Here is a 20,357-nt window from a genome sequence, read left to right as displayed (position 1 = left end):
ATTGTCCACAGAATATCTTCCTAGAAGCATTGTGGACCATCCAGATTTCTCAAACTTCTGGTAATGCCTCCCCCTCACCCCTTTTCACCATTTCCCAATCTCACCTTATCTCCTTGCCCACCCATTGCCTCCCACTGGTGCTCCTCCACCCTCCCTTTTTCCTTTTTCTCTTTCACCAATCAACTTCCCACTTCTTTATGTCAACCTTCCCCCTCCAAGTTTCACCTATCACCTGGTGTTTCGCTCTCCCCTCCCCCACCTTTTAAATCTACTCCTCAGCTTTTTTTCTCCAGTCCTGCCAAAGGGTTTCAGCCTGAAATGTCAGCTGTACATTTTTCTATAGGTGCTGCCTGGCCTGCTGAGTTCCTGCAGAGTTCCTCCAGCATTTTGTATGTGCTGCTTGGATTTCCAGCATCTGCAGATTTTCTCTTGTTTGTAGAACATCCAGGTGATCTTTTACAAACTTGAGACATGCAGCAATTTTTTTTTTGGAGAGCAGTGATTTCCTCCATGTTGTCCTTCCATGAGCACCATTCTTGTTCAGTGTTTTTCTTACAGTGGACACATGAACATAAACTTTAGCAAGACACTAGACATTTCTGCAAGTCTTTGCTGTTACCCTTGTGTTCTTTTCCAATTCCTTCAGCATTGCATGTTGCACTCTTGGTGTGATCTTTGTAGGATGCCCACTCCTAGGGAGAGTAGTAAATCACTATGTACACCTCCTTTTTCACACAATTACTCTTACTGTGGACTGATGAACACACATCTTTAGAATTACTTTTGTAGGTTTTTCCAGCTTCATGTATCTCTACAATCCTTCTAAGGTTCTCTGAAAATTGTTTTGATTGAGGCTTCATGCACAAAGGCAGATCTTTCTTGAGAAGAGCAGGCTCTGTCAGTAACCTGGCATTATGTGTCTTTTTTAAAGGGCAGGGCACCTCTACAACCCACACCTCCAATCTCATCTCATTGATTGGAACACTGACTCCAAATAGCTTTTGTAGAAAGCATTACCCCAGAGGTACCCATTCTTTTTCCAACAAATACATGTAATAGTGGATTATTTTTCCTCGATAAATAAATGAATAAGTATAATGTTTTGTTGTATTTATTCAATTGGGTTGTCATTATCTGGTTTTAGGATGCACATAAAGATCTGATTACATTCTAGAAAATTCTGCAAGGTTCACAAACTTTCCAGCACCACTGTAAGTGATCATTAGAGAGCATTTACCTTAAGCTCTCTAATCAACTCCAGTTCATTGCACAACACCCAATCTAGAATAGCTGATCCTCTGATGGGCTCAATCACGAGCTGCTCTAAAAAGCCATAGCACTCTTGAAATTCACCCTCCCGTAATCCAGCACCAATCTGTTTTTTCCTATCTACCTGCATATTGAAATCCCCCATGACTGCACTAACAATGTTCTTTTGGCATGCATTTTCTATTTTATAGACCACATCCTTACTTCTGTCTGGGGGTCTGAATATAATTCAAATCAAGGTCTTTTTACCCTTGCAGTTCTATCCACGATAATTCAATACCTTCCGACACTATGCCACCTCTTTCTGATGACTGAGTTTCATTTTTTACCAACAGAGCCACACCACTCCCTCTACCTTCTTTACAATCCTTTTGATACAATGTGTATCCTTGGACATTAAGCTCCCAGCTATAATCTCCTTTCGGTCATGATTCAGTGATGCCTACAACATCATACCTGCCAATCTGTAACTGTGCTGCAAGTTCATTGGCCTTATTCCATATACTGCGCACATTCAAATATAACAGCTTTAGTCCTGCATTCACCTTTTTTGATTTTATCCGCCTTTTTGTGTTGCAGCACATCCTGTTGACTACAATTTTGCCCTATCATCAGCCTCTCCTTGCTAGCTGTCTCACTACACATTGTCTCTGATTGCAAACTAACTACCTCACCTTCCGCACTTTCATTCCAGTTCCCATCCCTCTGCCAAATTAGTTTAAACCCACCCAAGCAATTCTAGCCAACCTGTTTACCAGGATAGTGGACCTCCTCAAGTTCAGGTGTACACCATCACTTTTGTACATGTCATACCCTCCACAGAAGAGATCCCAATGATCCATATATCTGAACCCCTGCCCCCTGCATCAGTTCCTCAGCCGTGCATTCACCTGCCAAATCATTCAACTCTTACCCTCACTGGCACATGACACAGGGAGCAATAAAGATTACTACCCTGGAGGTCCTGTTACTCAGTTTTCTACCAGTTCCCTAAAATCTCCCTTCAGGACTTTCTCACTCTGTTAACTATGTCATTGGTGCTAATATGCACCAAGACCTCTGGCTGCAACCCTCACCCTTGAGAATGCCATGGACCTGATCTGAGACATCCCTGATCCTGGCTCCATGGAGGCAACAGCCATGCGGATGTCTCTCGTGCCCACAGAACCTCATCTCTGTTCATCCGACTACGGAATCTCCTATCAACGCTGCAGTCCTCTTCATCTCTCTGCTCTTCTAAGCAACAGCACCAAACTCAGTGCATCCAGAGGAATGGCAGGAGCCATTGTCTCAGGAGCTGCTGCTTGGAGCACCTGGTGCAGATATGTTTAACTGGAAGAAAGGACTTCTCACATCCCACACAGAATATGAAACACTGCCCCTGAAGCCATTCTTACTGTACAATGCACTAATAGATGAGAAATGATCAAATAAGAACAGATAGAGAATAACTTACAATTTACCTCCATGCTCTAAATTCAACACCTTTCCCCATAATACTTCTAGCATTAAAATATTCACACTTAAAAATATCCAACCCTCTTTCCTGTTATTTTGACTTTACCTTTCAAAACTTTTCCTGATATCTACATTCCAGTTCGATCCTTCTCTCACTGACCTGAGTCTCCCGAGTTGTCTCAGCAAATCTCCCAGCCATATATTGGTCCCCTTCCAGATCAGGTGCAACCTGTCCTGCTTGTACAGGCCACCCCTTCCCCAGAACAGGTTCCAACTCTCCAAGAACATGAAATGCTCTCCCCAGCACAATTTCCACAGCCACTCATTCATATGTACTATCACACCAAGCCTCTGGCACTGGCAGAAATCAGGAGATTGCAACCTTGGAGGTCTTTCTCTTCAGCCTCTTTCCTAACTATAGGCTCACTGTGTAGGACCTCTTCTCTTTTTCTACTGATGTCGTTGGTGCCAATATGCACCATAACCACTGTCTGTTCCCTGTCCTCCTTGAGAATATCCTGCAGCAGCTCTGATACATCATGGACCCTAGCACCTGGGAGGCTATGCACCATCCTGGTATCTCTTTTGTGTCCACAAAATCTCCTTTCTATCCTCCTAACTATCAAATCCCCTATAACAACTGCACTGCCTGACTTCATCCTTCCCTGTTGAGCCTCAGAGCCGGCCACAGTGCCACCAGCCTGGCTCTGATCTGCCATGATCTGATTGGTCATACTCCAGCAGTATCCAAAGGGATATACTTATTGCTGAGGGAATAGCCACAGGGGAACCCTGCACTGACTTCTTAATACCCTTACCTCTCCTGGTGGTCACCCACACACTTCATCTTTCCCTTCCTCTGATTTAGGGAGCATTTTGGAGTTATGTGAATATAGCAAATATTAATTCAAGCAAGAAATAGTCTTCCATTCTTATTGTAACTGAAGTTAAAAGTACACCTTTACAAATAAAGGGGCTAGCCCACAGACTAAGAGATATGGTTTGCAAAATGTTGACCATGAGATGTCTGCATGTGCTTCAGCCAAACATTCAGACAATGGAGTTCTGTTAATTGGGCCTGCATAACACCAGGCAACATGGATCAGTTACCTGCACTGTTGTGACTTGAGCTTGAACAGGCAGATCAGACTGATGTTGTCACTCAGATATCAAACATGGTCACTAGTATAGGTTTTTGTGTATGCAGAGACAATCCTGATAGCATTAATTTCAAGGTGTCTAGCTCTCGATCTTCAGAAGCTTTTAAAAGTATGTATCAGTTAGTTTGTCCTAGCAGAGGTGTTTGAACATTCAGAGATAATTTCCACTGTAGATATGTGATTCAAAGGAAGTATTGTCAGCCCAAAATATTCAAGTAAATAATAATAATAAGTACTTTATTGATCCTGTGGGAAATTCTTTTGTTACAACAGCAACATTAAGAACATGCTTAACAGTGTGCAGACTTAACTAATAATAAAGTACAGAATAATAACATACACAATAATAGTTTACCAATGCGTAATAATTCATGTACTAAATACTAAAAGAGACTATTGTACTATGACGAGTGTTGTCCTGTCACAGGGAGATGAACTGTTGTATATGTTTATAGCATTTGTTAGGAAAGATCTTCTGTAACAATTCTTGTGACAGCAGAACTGGATGAGTCTGTTCGAAAGGATGCTCCATTGCTTATTCAGTAGGTCATGGAGAGGATGTGCCTGATTGTCCATAATGGATGACAGTTTGTTTTGTCACCTCCTCTCCACCGCTAACTCAAAAGAGTCCAAGTTTTAGCCAAGGACAGAGCCAGCCTTTTTGATGAGTTTATTCAGTCTTTTTGCATCACCAGCACTGATGCTGCTCCCCCAATATAAAACCACAAAGGAGACTGCACTCGCTATAACAGACTGGTAAAAGATCTCCAACATCCTGCTGCACACTTTGAAGGATCTCAGCTTCCTTAGAAAATAGAGTCTGCTCATCCCCTTCTTGTAAACAGCCTTGGTTTTCCAGTCAAATCTGTTGTCGTGTATACTGCTTGGATTTCCAGCAGCTACCGATTTCCTCTTTATGGCTAATATGTTATCCCTCTGAACACCACTCTTCTGCCTTCTTGCTGTAACCTTTGGCACCCTTACCAACCAAAAACCTATCAACCTCTGCTCTAAATATACCCAATGACTTGGCCTCCACAGCCGCCTGGAAAACGCTAAATACAGCACAGGTATAAAAGGTAGTTTCTACAGCAGAAGAACTGAGCCAGTGACAGTCACAAGTATAATGATAATGAGTCAAAAGGTAGAATTCAGATTCCAGCAGATATCAGGGAGAACAGGGGTGGCAAGGGAATGAAGTGGTAACAACGTCTGAAGCAACACATACAAAATGCTGAAGGTCAGGCAACATCCATGGAAATGAATGAACAGTCGATGTTTCAGGCTGAGACCCTTCTTAAAGGAAAGAGGAAGATGCCAGAATAAAAAGGTGGGGGTTAGGGAAGGAGGACTAGCTAGAAGATGATGTGAAGCCAGGTGGTTGGGAAGAGTGGGCCATAGGAGAAAGGGAAGGAGGAGAGGACCCAGGTAGAGGTGATAGGCAGGTGAGAAGAGACGAGAGGCCAGAGGGGGAAATAGAAGAAGGAGGAAGAGGGCAGAAAAAAATTACTGGAAGGAGAAATTGATGTTCATGTCATCAGGTTGGAGGCTCCCTAGATGACATATACAGTGTTGCTGCTCCACCCTGAGTGGTCTCCTCATGGCAAAAGAGGAGGCCAACAGATGTTGGAATGGGAATCAGGATAGGAATTTAAATGGTCTACCTACATCAATTTGTTTTGTCATTCCCTCAAGTAATTCAATCAAGCTCGTAAGGCATGACCTGCCCCTCACAAAGCTATGCTGACTATCCCTAATTCAGGGTATGCTTGTCCAAACGCTCATAAATCCTGTTACAAAGATTTTTTATTATCAAATTTTACAACATATGTCAGTGATAATAAACCAGACTCTGAATTCATTTATTGATCTAATAACATAGTAGTTACATAACATAGAGTGGTAGTCTGCCTACCACTGAAGTAAGACTCACTGATAAGTAATTCCTAGAGTTCTTCCTCTCACTTTTCTTGAACAAAATAGTAGTATTTGTGACCCTCTGATCTTCTGGTATTACAGTGAGGACACAATGCAGCAATCTCTTTGCTTCCTGTGGTAACCTGGGATATAACCTGTTCAGACTTGGGGACTTACCCATCCAAATGTTTTCCAAAAGTTCTAGCACATTCTGCTTCTTAATGTCAACATGATCTATCATATTAGCCTGTTGTATGAGATCAAGGTTCGTTTCACTGGTGAATACTGAAGAAAGTATTCATTATGGATCTCCCCACCTCCGACTCCAGGCATGTTTCTTCTTTGATTTCTGATTCCTCCTAACTTTAGTCTCGTAATTCTCCTATTCTCCACGTACGCGTAGAACATCAAGGAGTTTTCCTTTATCCTACTTGTCAAAGCTTTCTTCTATCCTCTTCTAGCTCCCGAGTCCATTCATCAGCTCCTTTCTGACTAACCTGTAACGCTTTAGAGTCCTGTCTGATCCTTGCTTCCTAAACCTTACATTGGATTCCTTCTTCCTCTTGATTTAGTTCCTCTTCTTTTGTCAACCACCTGCCGTCGTTTCCTTGCCTCAATGGGACAGACCTAATAGAACCCCATGCAAGTGTTCTCTAACCAGCCTCCACCTTTCTTTGTACATTCCCTGATTACATCTGTTCCCAATCTCGAACTCAATTCACCAACTAATTAAGTCGGGAATTGAGTTTATTTTTCTTACTCCCTTAGTTCGGATGCTTTTGTTTGAAGCTCGCGACTGCGTTCCGCTTCCCCGTGACGTCATAGGGAACCCACGTGGCAGCCTGCGCGAGGGCGGTGGTTGCTGGGAGGCCGCGCATGCGCAGTCGCCGACTTTGGGGGGGGCGCCGTCCCGCACTACGGGATTTGGCAGCAATGGCGTCGGTGGTGGTCGCCATGACGGGCGGCGAGGCCGGAGGGGCTTCTTTGGCAGGCGCTAGTCTGGAGCAGAAGAAGTTCGAGTACTTCTCCTCCATCAGCCCGATGGCGAGGAAGATCATGCTGGAGAAGCAGAAGATCCGGGAGAGGTACGGGCCACGCTGGGACACCCTGGCGCCGCGGGAGCAGGAGGACATCATCGACAACTGGATGGTGGAGCCGCAGATCCGCAGCCGTTACAGTCTGCACCGGGTGCCCCGAGACGAGATGGTCTGCTACCCCAGGTTGCACCTGCAGACGGGCCAGAAGGTCGTGCACTTCGGAGAAGAGGTAAAAACAACCGAAGGGATGAAGCAACGAGGGAGAGTCTGTGCCGCAGTATTGTCAGCACTGCTGGTGACCATCCTTTCTCCCCTCCTTTCATATTAGATTTTGTCTGCATTTTAAGTATGCCTGAAAACTGGCGATATTCAGTTATGCGGTTTTTCATGTTTTTGAGTTTTGTATGCCATTCAGACAAAACTATAACAATGCAGAATAAAATGTTAGGTAAAAGTGCAGGGGGACAAAGTACAAGAGCTAAGTCGAGGTAGATCGAGAGATGCGGAGTTTGTCATCGTACAAGAGCTTCATTCAAGAATCTGTCTTGAGCCTGTGAACGATATAAGCAATAGGAATAAATTACAAACAGCGAGGACTGCAAAACACAGCTGTGTAATTTGAAGTGGTGCACAAGGAAATACAAAAATGAAAATGACGTTGAGAACATGACAGGTCACCCTGCTGCTGGCAGTTGGGAGTAAATTAAAACCGTAGGAGCATTTCTTTTTTGTTTAAATGAAAGTTGTCTCGACCATTGTCCCGTCTTGTTGACAAATATACTTGGTTACTTTCTCCAGGCCATGGCCTCTGGATTGCTGCCCTGCTCATCTGAAAGTGACTGAAGCAAAAAGCGTTACCGCCCTTCTGGGCAGTGACCTCAGATTGCAATGAAAACACTGTCAGTTCTGCTTTAATACTTGTGCAGGTTAATTTAGAATCTTCATTCCCTTGATACCGACATGTTTCTAAGGGGATATTGCTTTCTCCTGTCCAACTTGCCTAGGCATTTTATATAACTCCAGTTAATCTCTTTGCTGCATTCTTTATTCCAAGAATTCCATTCTTTATTCAGGTTGAACTCTGAACTCCCAATGCCCCAAGCTGTAATAGTGTCATGCTAACCACAGTGCTACCGTGTAATTCTACAACGCTGATAACGTCCTTAGCAATGTTTCTAATGGTGTTACCTGACGTGCAGGTACACTTATTTTAAATAATTTATTGCAAATTCTTCAGTTATGCAAGTTGCAAGAAAAAGTTTGTGAACTACAATTACTGGGTTCTCTGCATTTGTTAGTCATAAAATGTGGTCTGATCTTCATCTAAGTCAGGATAATATTCAAACACAATCTACTAAACTATTAACACAAACAGTTGTTTCTTTATTGAACACATTTCTTTATTAAAATTGTTTAATCATTCACAGTCCAGGCTGGAAAAAGTATCTGAACCCTTGTATTTAATAACTGGTAGAACCTTCTTCAGCAGCAATAAACTCTACCAAATGTTTCCTGTAGCTGCTGATCAGACTTGCACAATGGCAAAGAGGAATTTTAGACCATTCCTCCATACAAAACTGTTCATCAAAACTTCTTGGATACAGCCCTCTTCAGGTCATGCCACAACATCTCAAATGGGCTAAGGTTTCCACTTTGAGTTGGCCATTCCAAAACATACATTTTCTGCTTAATTTTCTTCTGTTGTTGATTTACTGTCGTATTTTGGATCATTGTGCTTTTGTATCATCCAACTTCTATTAAGTTTCTGGTGATGGACAACTATCCTGACATTTTCCTGTAAAATGTCTTTATACAATTTTGAATTCATTGTTCCCTCAGTGATTACAAGATGTCCAGGCCCTGAGGCAGCAAAGCAGCTGCAAACCATATAACAATTACAGCACGGAAACAAGCCATCTCGGCCCTTCTAGTCCGTGCCGAACGCTTACTTTCACCTAGTCCCACCGACCTGCACTCAGCCCATAACTCTCCATTCTTTTCCTGTTAGTATACCTATCCAATCTTACTTTAAATGACAGTATCGAACCTGCCTTTACCATTTCTACTGGAAGCTTGTTCCACACAGCTACCACTCTCTGAGGAAAGAAGTTCCCCCTCGTGTTACCCTTAAACTATTGCCCCCTAACTCTGAACTCATGTCCTCTTGTTTGAATCTCCTCTGCTCTCAATGGAAAAAGCCTATCTACGTCAACCGTATCTATCTCCCTCATAATTTTAAATACCTTTATCAAGTCCCCCCTCAACCTTCTACGCTCCAAAGAATAAAGACCTAACTTGTTCAACCTTTCTCTGTAACTTAGGTGCTGAAACCCAGGTAACATTCTAATAAATCTCCTCTGTATGATGCCATGATGCTCCTTCCATCATGCTTCGCAGTAGTGATGAGTTTTTGGTGTACTGTACAGTGCCCTTTTTCCTCTAAACATAGCTGTGTGCATTTCTGCCAAAAAGTTAAACTTTTGTCTCACCTGTCCATAGGACATTGTCCCAAAAACATTGTTCAACATCCAGATGGTCTTTCACAAATTTGAAATTACAACTTTTTTTTGGAGAGCAGTGGTTTCATCCATGGTCTCTTTCCATGAACACCATTCTTGCTCAGTGTTTTTCTTATGGTGAACACATGAACAGAGACTTTTAACATGTTCTGGAGATTTCTGCAGATCTTTTAGAAACATAGAAAACCTACAGCACAATACCCTTTTGCTGTTACCCTTGAATTCCTTTTCTCCTCCTTCAGCATTCGTTGATTGGAACACCTAACTACAAATGTAGAAGCATTACCCCAGATACTATTTTGAGCCTGGACTGTGATTGTTTAAATGTTGTTTGATGAAAAGTAGTTCAATTGTTAGAGTGTGATTAATTTAGGTGGATTGTGTTTGTCTATTATTGTGACTTAGATGGGGATCAGAGCACATTTTATGAGTGATTAATGCAGAAAACCAGGTAATTGCAAAAGACTCACGAACTTTTTCTTGCAACTGTATGTGGAGCTCCCACAGCAGACAGAAAATGCAGTGGGCAAGTGGTTACTTCTAAGGGAAGTTCTCGAGCTACTGAAGGGATCTAGAGGAAAAGAGGTGATGACTATGATCCAGAATCAAAACAATCACTTCCAGAATACCAGGGTTCATGCAAAAGATGGAAAAGGATCAGGTATGGTTCATGCTGGAACCAGTTGTATACAGAAGACGAGTTTTAAAGCACCAGGAAGGATACATAAGATGTTCCATTTTAAGGAATCAAAGATCAAGGTTGCTTTGGAACTTGAGCACTTAAACTGGAATGGGAATACTTTCTTCATTCACTTGAGGTAACATTCCTTGCAGAAGTGATAATAGGACTGGGAACGGTATAAGCTAATTAGGTATGGGTTCCTTAAGATTGTCATGGCTGGAGCAGGTAGTTGTGAAAAGCTCCCAGAACCTATTAAATGCCCCAAATAACCTCTGGCAACCAAGTTCAGCTCCTGGCCTTCACATGTGGCTTAGCTACCGAGTCTGGCAGAAAAGTTTCTACTGACTGGAGAGGAAGCAAAGATGGGTTACTGGCACTTTAAAGCCAGTTCTGGGCAGATGGGGGTTCTCAGCCATGTTTGGCAGCTCACTTAGAAGGGAAACTGATCTCAAAGCTCCACTGCCTTGTCGCTATACACACACATGAGGAAGGCTTTGAGAATAAATCTCGAGGAAATATCTGGCAGTCCAATGTTGAGTTCAGTGCTGACTGGCAAACTCCTGTGATGTTACTAGTGCATAGGTCTCTGTATTGGCATATAGAGAAGGAGCCTGGTGCAGACGCAACAGCTTGCTCTCCATATCGTGCTGCTCTGGCTTGCGTAACGTCGTCATCTGGGATGCAATACCCGTGGTCGATCCAGACCACTGAGGGATAGTTAATTAGGCAAGTCATGAAAGGTGAGAATGTACATCGTGTTTGTCTCTTTCTTTTGTATCTTATCGAGTAGCAAATACATGTAATTAACTCTCTATTTTGTAATCTTAGGATATTACATGGCAAGATGAACACTCGGCTCCATTTTCTTGGGAAACCAAGGTAAACTGCACAATCATGGTAAAGTTAGTTTTTTTATCTTTGCTTAAAATATACAGAATTGTTACACTGATGGCATCTGTCTGTCTTGAAAGACAATGGAGTAGCAGAACTGGAGTGATTTCTCCAGAGCACAAGGCTGACGGAAGGTGTGGAGACCCTGGAATGCCCAGTCAGCAACATCCTCTCAGCCTCACCGGTGTAGTCCAAATGAAAGCAAAGCAACATGTTTGGCACCAGCTCGGCTGCAGGAGGTGCCCGATGGACGTTTAGTGACGTCCAACCCTTTAGTAATATGAAAGCAAAGCAATATGTTTCGCCCAGCTTAGCTGCCGGAAACTGCCTTAGGCCCTTCACTCTGGATTTGCTGTCTAGGTTTACTCCTGTAGTCTTCGTCTCTCCCAAGGCTATCCACAAGGCATTGGAGCAATTTACCAGTAGCTGGGTATCTAGTTCACAAACCGGTGGGCCTACATGCTCTGCATGCAGAGGCTAGACCTCCTCCCTATCCTGTGTAGTTCATCTCGAGTACAAAAGGTGTCCAGTTTCCATGTGTCACAAGGTGGCATTACATGAGGCTGGCTGTTGGAGAGGTTATGTACTGGCAGGGAGAGTCTTGAGCATTCAGCTGTCCTTTTTGCAAGACTGCTAGCCGGCAGTGGAAGCTGAAAGTAAGAGCGACAAGCACTAATCACATACACTACCACTCTACAACCATTTGATATACAACTTTTTTATACTGAAGTTATAAAATAATCACTTATATGTGTAGTAAATATTACAATTTGCCTTTTTGAGCGAGGCAAATTTTCAATTCACATTCAGAAAAAGATACAGTAAAATTCAGATAATCTGTTCTGCAGTTGTGCAGCATCTGGCTCACGGCTCGTCATTCTACCACTTATCTCCCTAACTGATTAAAATCTTCATTGTAACCAGCTTCCCTATCAACAAATTCTGCTAATTTAGTATGGAGTATGTACTGTGAACAACTGAATTGCAATTCATAAATCAAGTTGAAGTAATTTATTTCCATTTTTCAAATTTATCATTTCATGAACAATATTTATGTTGCTGCAAACTTTAGCTTTTACTCTATAAGTGGGTCAGCTACCCAAGGGGTAGATGGAATTGAGGACTTGAAGTTACAATTAGATTTGCTACAATCTTAAAAGATTGAGCAGGTTTCGGAGACCAAGATTCTCCAAATTTATATATTTGTGTGTCTGGGCAAATGCAGGGTGTCAGTTCACCAACTTCTGTATTTCAGATTTGTAAGGAAGATGTTAACTTCTTGGACAGAGGGAACTCCGATTTTATAGTTCCTTTCACTGGCTTCATTTACTTTTGAGATTTTCACGTGAATTAAATGTGAATAAAATGTTAATAAATGTCAATAAAATGTGTTTCAGTTGTAAAGAATTAGGCATCACTGAGTCATTGCAGAAAGAAGGTCATAGTTAGGAGCTTAATATCAAAGGATATACTTTGTATTGATAAGGCAGGTAGGAAGACATAAGCGTTTGATGTGCATCTGTTGATGATAAATGGAATTACATCTTTAGAAAGAGGTGATATAGGGTCAGAGAATGTCGAATCTTTGTGGGTGGAATTAAGAAACTGGAAGGGTAAAAAAAAAACTATTATGGGTATCATATAAGCCTCCAAATAGCTAAGATGTGGAGTTGAGATTGCAAAGGGCACGTAATAAGGGTAATGTCACAACTCTAATGGGGGACTTCAATATGTAAGGGGATTGGAAAAATCAGATTGATGTCAGATTGCAAGATAGGGGATTTGTTGAATACCTATGAGATGGCTTTTTAGAGCAGCTTGTGTTTGAGCCGACTCGGGAGAAATTAGATTGGGTGTTATGTAATCTAGATTTTATTAGAGAGCTTAAGGAAAAGGAACCCTTAGGGGAAAGTGATCATAATATTGAATTCATACTGCACTTTGAGAGTGGAAAGCATCGGTCACATGTATCAGTATCAAAATAGAGTAAAGGGAGTTTCAGAGGCTAGAGGGAGGACGGCAGAGCAGAAATGGCTGAAATTTCTGGGAATAGTTCACAAGGTGCAGGAAGATACATCCCACAGAAAAAAGTTGTTCTCAAGTGGCAGGGCTGGGCCACCATTGCTGACAAGAGAAGTTGAGGACTGCAGTTATATAAAGGGTAAAAGGGAGGTGAAAATTGATACTGGACCACTGGAAATTGATACTGGTGAGGTAGTAATGGGGGTCAAAGAAATGGCGGATTAACTTAAGTACTTTGCATCAGTCTTCACTGTGGAAGACACGAGCAGTGTGCCAGAAGTCTGTGAGTGTCGGAGCAGGAGTGAGTGCATTTGCTATCTCAAAGGAAAAAATGCTTGCTATGCAAGCTGAAAGGTGCTAAGGTGAATAAGTCACCCAGACCAGGTGGACTACATCCCAGAGTCCTGAGAGAGGTTGCTAAAGAAATAGCAGATGCATTGGTCACGACCTTTCAAGAATCAATTGATTCTGGCATGGTTCAGGAGGACTGAAAAATTGCCAGTCTCACTCCACTCTTCAACAGGGAGGAAGGCAATAGAAAGTAAATTATAGTCCAGTTAACCTAAACTTAGTGGTTGGGAAAGTGTTAGAGTCCATTATTAGGGATGAGATTTCGGATTACTTGGAATCTAATGATAAAATATGTCAAAGTCGGCATGGTTTCTGTAAAGGATATCTTGATTGTCAAATCAGTTAGAGCTCTTTGAGGAAGTAACAAGCAGGGTAGACAAAGGAGAAACAGTGGATGTTATTTATTTGGATTTTCAGAAGGTGCCACACATGAGGCTGCTTAATAAGATAAAATCCTGTGTCATTACAAGAAAAATATTGGGATGGATAGAGGAATGGCTGACAGACAGGAGATAGTGGGAATAGAGGAGCCTTCTCCGGTTGGCTGCCGGTGACTAGTGGTGTTCCTCAGGAGTTAGTATTAGGATTGCTACTTTTCCCATTATTTGTCAATGATTTGGATAATGGAATTGATGTCGTTATGGCAAACTTTGCGGATGATATGAAGATGGGTGGAAGGGTAGGTAGTGCTAAGGAAGCAATGCAATGCAATTGCAGCAGGACTTGGACAAATTGGAAGAATGGGCAAAAAAAGTGGCAGATGGAATACAGTGTTGGGAAATGTATGATAATGCATTTTGGTAAAATAAACAATAGTGCAACTACAAGCAGTCCCTGAGTTACGAACATCCAACTTAAGAACAACTCGTACTTATGAACTGAGGAAGGAGAATGCCTTCCGCTATTTTAAGCTGTTGCAGTTGACACAGTGTTGAGTGTGTAACTTTGTATTTGGCTTAAATTTTTCTTAGCAAGATTCACCCTGACCCCCCCATCCCCCTTTTCCAGTCAGTACCACCCCCACTTGTCTCATTTAACCTGTCTTAGTGTGGTGGACGTTAGGACCTGGTGTAGCTCGGGACCCACCGCCTGCAGTGTTTCTGTTCTGTTGGCGGAAAATGATCATGATTGGAAAATAAAGTGGAAATAATAAAGCAATCAGAAAAAGGTGAAATATCATTGGAAAAGCATTAGGCTAAAGTTAGACAACGATCGGAACAATTTTAAAGGATAAAGTGAGGATAATGGAGCATCTGAAAGGCCCTGTCCTGATGAAAGCTACAGTTATTACACTAAGCAACGCAGTAGTTTAATTATTGAAATACATGTAGCGATGTGCTACACACAGCGTTGAGATAACAACATGCAGTCGGTAAGTCGTTTCGAGACTAGTTTATTCAAACTTTGCGGTGCTGGCATTTAAATCCCTAGTGCCCGCCCTCTACGGGTGGAAATGATGTCGGAGGTGCATTACCAAAGTCTCTCCCCGTGCGCTGGCTATTTGTGAGCCGGTTCGCCTGTGCAGAAAGTGGGTCGCCACATAACCCCCCTCCCCCACAGAACCGGCGATACACCCCCCAATGTCCACAGTCTGGATCAGCCTTTGTTTGTTTGTTTCCACATGGGCTGGTTTGAGTCAGTCCACCGTGAAAACCTCCTCTTTCCCCCCAATGTCCAGAACGTACATGGACCCGTTGTTGTTGATCACCTTGAACGGCCCCTTGTATGGCCGCTGTAGCAGCGCCTGGTATCCGCCCCTTCGTACAAACACAAATTTACAGTTTTGTAGGTCTTTGGGTACATGGGTCGGGGTCTGTCCCGTGCTGTGAAGTTGGTACGGGGGCCAGGTTGCCAAGCCTTTTGCGTAGCCTGTCCAGGACTGCTGCGGGTTCTTCCTCTTGCCCCCTTGGGGCTGGTATGAACTCTCCTGGGACGGCCAGGGGCAAACTCGGGAGATGAGGAGTGCAGATCCTTTTTGGGTGATTTACGAATTCCAAGCAGGACCCAGGGAAGCTTGTCCACCCAGTTAGGTCCTCAGGCGGGCCATGAGAGCCGATGTCAAGTGACGGTGGAAGCATTCCACCAGTCCGTTCGACTGTGGGTGGTAGGCAGTTGTGTGGTGCAGCTGCGTTCCCAACAGGCTAGCCACAGCCTACCACAGGCTGGAGGTGAACTGGGCGCCTCTGTCGGAGGTAATGTGGGCCAGTACCCCAAAGCATGCTACCCAGGTTGCGAACAGTGCGGCGCAGGAATCGGCAGATGTGTTGGTGAGCGGGACTGCCTCTGGCCACCTCATGAACCAGTCTACCATCGTTAGGAGGTACCGCGCTCCTCAGGACACTGGTAGGGGGCCTATGAATGTGGTCGAACCTTCGGTGGGTGGGTTTGAACTGCTGCGGCGGGGCTTTAGTGTGCCACTGCACCTTGGCTGTTTGGCACTGCGCGCATGGTTTTGGCCCATTCACTGACCTGCTTGCGAAGTCCGTGCCACGTGAACTTGCTGGAGACCAGCCGGATGGTTGTCCTGATAGATGGGTGCACCAAACCGTGTATGGAGTCGAAAACCCGCCGCCTCCAGGCTGCCGGGATGATGGGGCGAGGTTGGCTGGTAGCCACGTCGCACAGGAAGGTCCTATCACCTGGGCCTACGAGAAAGTCCTGCAGCTGCAAACCCGAGACTGCAGTCCTGTAGCTGGGCATCTTGTCGTCTGTCTGCTGCGCCTCCGCCAGTGTTGCATAGTCCACCCCCAGGGACAGGGTGTGGACAGCTGGTCTGGAGAGTGCGACCGCCACGACGTCGTCCTTTTCCGAGACATGCTGGATGTCCGTCGTGTACTCGGAGATGTAGGACGGATGTCGCTGCTGGCGAGCCGACCAGGGATCAGACACCTTCGTGAACGCGAAGGTCAACAGTTTGTGGTCCGTGAACGCGGTGAACGGCCTGCCTTCTAAGAAGTACCTGAAATGCCGGATTGCCAGATACAGTGCCAACAGCTCCCGGTTGAAAGCACTGTACTTGAGTTCGGGTGGTCGTAGGTGCTTGCTGAAGAACGCCAGGGGTTGCCAGTGCCCCTCGATGAGCTGCTCCAGCACCCCGCTGACTGCTGTGTCGGATGCGTCCACCGTGAGGGCGGTCAGAACATCTGTTCTGGGGTGCACCAGCATCGCAGCATCTGCCAAGGCTTCCTTGGCTTTAACGAAAGCGGTCGCAGCCTCCTCGTCCAAGTAATGTCCTTGCCTTTACCAGACATCAGGGTGTACAAAGGGCGCTTGACACGGGCTGCTGAGGGGAGGAAATGGTGGTAGAAGTCCACCATACCAACAAACTCCTGAAGGCCTTTGACCATGTTGGGCCGGGTAAAGTGGCGGATCGCGTCTACCTTGGCTGGCAGAGGTGTTGCCCCATCTTTGGTAATCCTTTGGCCCAGGAAGTGGATGGTATCGAGACGGAACTAGCACTTGGCCAGGTTGATCGTGAGGCGGAAATCACTCAGGCAGGAGTAGAGCTGGCGGAGGTGGGACAGATGCTCCTGGCGACTACTACTGGCTATAAGGATGTCATCCAAATAGATGAACACAAAGTCCAGGTCGCGTCCCACCGCATCCATTAGCCGCTGGAACGTCTGTGCGGCATTCTTCAGGCCGAACGGCATTCGGAGGAACTCGAACAGGGTGATGAATGCTGTTTTGGGGATGTCTTCAGGCTGCACCGGGATTTGATGGTTTCCCCGGACGAGGTCTACTTCGGAAAAGATTCTAGCCCCGTGCAGCTTTGCTGCAAAGTCCTGTATGTGCGACATGGGGTAGCAGTCTGGAATGATAGCCTCGTTCAGTCTGCGGTAGTCGCCGCATGGTCTCCAACCCCTGGCTGCTTGGGGCACCATGTGCAGGGGGGAGGCCCGTGGCCTGTCGGACCTCCGTACAATCCCCAATTCCTCCATCCTCTTGAACTCCTCCTTCGCCAGGCAGAGCTTTTCCGGGGGGAGCCTTCGTGCGCGGGCGTGGAGGGGTGGTCCCTGGGTCAGAATGTGGTGCTGTACCCCGTGTCTGGGCATGGCTGCCATGAACTGCAGTGCCAGAATCGATGGGAAGTCGGCCAGGATTCTGGTGAATTCGTCGTCTGACAGCGTGATGGAGTCCAGGTGTGGGGCCGGCAACTTGGCTTCACCCAGGGAGAATGTCTGGAAAGTCTCGGCATGTACCAGTCTTTTCCCTTGCAAGTCGACTAGCAGGCCGTGAGCTCGCAAGAAGTCTGCCCCCAGGAGTGGTTGGGCCACGGCGGCCAGTGTGAAGTCCCACGTGAACCGGCTGGCGCCGAACTGCAGCTGCGCTGTGTGGGTGCTGTAGGTCCGTATCGTGCTGCTGTTTGCGGCCCTCAGGGTGGATCCTGGCTTCCTGTTGCGGGTGTCGTACCCCGTCGGGGGCAAGATGCTGATTTCCGCTCCGGTGTCGACCAAGAAGCGGCATCCAAATGTTTGTCCCAGACATACAAGAGGCTGTCCTGGTGGCCTGCCGCCATAGTCATTAGCCTTGCAGGGCGGGCGACAACGGCAGGCTTTTGTGCCGCACCACTGGTGATAGAAACACCACTGTTCGCTGGCCTCCTCACTCCTGCCTCTGTGCTGCGTGTGCCCCCCTGCCGGGCCTGGTATGATCTGCTGTTGGGCGCATGACCTGGTAATCTGACCGACGGACACCACGCTCTCCCTCTTGGCTTTACACTGCACGTCTGCCCGGGCTGCCACCTTCCGGGGGTCGCTGAAATCTGCATCGGCCAGCAGCAGATGTATGTCCATGGGCAGTTGCTCTCGGAACGCTTGCTCAAGCATGAGGCAGGGCTTGTGTCCGTCAGCCAGGGACAGCATCTCGTTCATCAATGTTGACGGCAGTGCCCAAACCATCCAGGTGAAGCAAGCGAGCACCTCGCTCATGCCGTGAGAGGCCAAAGGTCCCAATGAGCAGCGCCTTGAATGCTTCTTCCGGGGGCGACTGTATGAAATCCGCAACCTGGGTGGCCGTCTGCTGGTCAAGGGCACTCACCACGTGGTAGTAACGCATGGAATCAGAGGATATCTGCCGAATCTGGAACTGGGCTTCTGCTTGGCTAAACCATACGCGTGGTCGCAGCGTCCAGAAAGTTGACAGTTTGAGTGAAACTGCGTGAACAGATGAAGAGTCGGTCATCTTTGGTCCAAATCCCGTTTGGACCGTCAGGGTCACCAATGTAGTGATGTGCTACACACAGCGCTGAAATAACGACACACAGTCAGTAAGTCATTTCGAGACTAGTTTATTCAAACTTCGCAGTGCTGGCATTTAAATCCCTAGCGCCCGCCCTCTCTGGGCGGAAATGACGTCGGAGGTGCATTACCAAAGTCTCTCCCTGCGCGCTGGCTATTTGTGAGTCGGTTCGCCTGTGCAGAAAGTGGGTTGCCACACACATACATTTCTTAAGTGTTTTATATGCATAGAAAGGTAAAATATATACTATATACTAAGACAAATGTTTGACTAAGTGACGCTAAATAATACCGGATGTACCTGTTCTGATAATGTACAAATCTGACTTAAAGACAGACTCAGGAACAGAGCTGGTTCGTAACCTGGGGACTGTCTGTATTATCTAAATGGGGAGAAAGTTCAAACATCAGAGATTCAGAGGGACTTAGGAGTCCTTGTGCAAGACTCCCAGAAGGTTAATTTACAGGTTGAGTCTGAAGTAAAGAAGGTGAATGCAATGCAAATTTCAAAGGGATTACAATACAAGAACAAGGAAATAATGCTTTTTAAGACATTGGTTAGGCTGCACGCGGAATATTGACCAGAGTATCAAAGGATGTGTTGTTATAGGAGAGAGTCCAGAGGAGGTGCACAGTGTTTATTCTGGTAATGAAAGGGTTAACGTATGAGGAGAGTTTGGCATTCACTGGAATTTGGAAGCGTGTTGGGGGGGGGGGGTGCGGGGGTTGTGGTTCTCTTTGAAACCTACCGAATGTTTAAAGGACTTGATAAGGTAGGTGTGGAGAGGATGTTTTCCTGTGGTGGGGATGTCCGGAACTAGAGGCCACAGCCTCAAAATTGAGGGGCAACTCTTAAAAAGGAGGATTTTTTTTTAGCCAGCGAGTAGTGAATCTGTGAAATGCTCTGCCATGGACAGTTGTGGAGGCCGTGACCGTAGGTATATTTGAAGTGAAAATTGATACTTTCCTGATTAGTCAGGGTGTTGAAGGATATGGCGAAAAAGGAGATATATGGAGTTGAGTGGGATCTGGGATTAGCCTTGATAGAATGGTGGAGCAGACTCAATGAGTTGAATGGCCTGATTCTGCTGCTATGTCTTCCGGTCACATCACTTCGTTGAAAGTGGTACCACAATCATTGCTGCCACCGTGCAGCTCCAGAGAGCAATCTTGAACTTGTACTGTCTCTGCAGTGTTTTCATATTTCTTTAGACACTCTGGTTTCAACCTACATCGTAATCATGTGCTGGTAGGTTAAATAGCTTCTGTAAATGATCCCTTTCATCCTCTTCAGTTGTAAAAGGAACTGAAGGGGAATTCAATGAGGACCAAGAGAGTATTACAAGGGTATGCAGGAGTAAGTGGAGAGGAACTTGGTCTAATTGGACTGCTGGTGTGACACAATGGCTTCAGTCCATAAGACTAGTCTCTATGTTTGCTGCATGGGAATGTGTTTGAGGACACTAGCTCTATTTACTGTATTTTTCATTGTAATATTCACCAAAGTATTGCAGAAATTTAAATCACAATTGACTCTTTTCTCCTTAACTAGTCATTTTGGTGATGGATCTGTATCCCAAAGTGGGCTCCAGTGGAATAGATTGTGACCTGAGTTGAGACAGCCAGGGAAAGAAAGCACACGGATGTGGAATACAGTTAGACTGAGTGTAGTTCCACTTGAACTTACAGCACTTGGGACTTTGTTTTCTCCATGAGTCCTAATCTTCCAAGTAGCCACCAGAGAAAAATCTTCAGAAAAGAAAGAATATTCTGGTGCATGAAGATTTTTTCTGTACACTTTAAATGAAACA

At 45.2% G+C, this 20,357-nt stretch overlaps 1 protein-coding gene across 1 annotated transcript in view; it reads left to right on the top strand.

The window, feature by feature from the left end:
* The first annotated feature begins 6,684 nt into the window (after window positions 1-6,684).
* c12h1orf198 (chromosome 12 C1orf198 homolog) overlaps window positions 6,685-20,357 on the top strand; it is a 29,085-nt gene continuing 15,412 nt past the window's right edge. Inside the window, exons 1-2 of the mRNA XM_059986500.1 lie at window positions 6,685-7,070; window positions 10,871-10,921. Coding sequence (XP_059842483.1) covers window positions 6,738-7,070; window positions 10,871-10,921 — 384 coding nt within the window. The 5' untranslated portion in view covers window positions 6,685-6,737. The remainder of the gene's footprint in view (window positions 7,071-10,870; window positions 10,922-20,357) is intronic.

This window comes from Hypanus sabinus, chromosome 12 (assembly GCF_030144855.1).
Source record: "Hypanus sabinus isolate sHypSab1 chromosome 12, sHypSab1.hap1, whole genome shotgun sequence".
Taxonomy (NCBI): Eukaryota; Metazoa; Chordata; class Chondrichthyes; order Myliobatiformes; family Dasyatidae; genus Hypanus; species Hypanus sabinus.
Note: the sequence above shows the minus strand (reverse complement) of the source record. Positions and strands in the feature narration are given on the sequence as shown.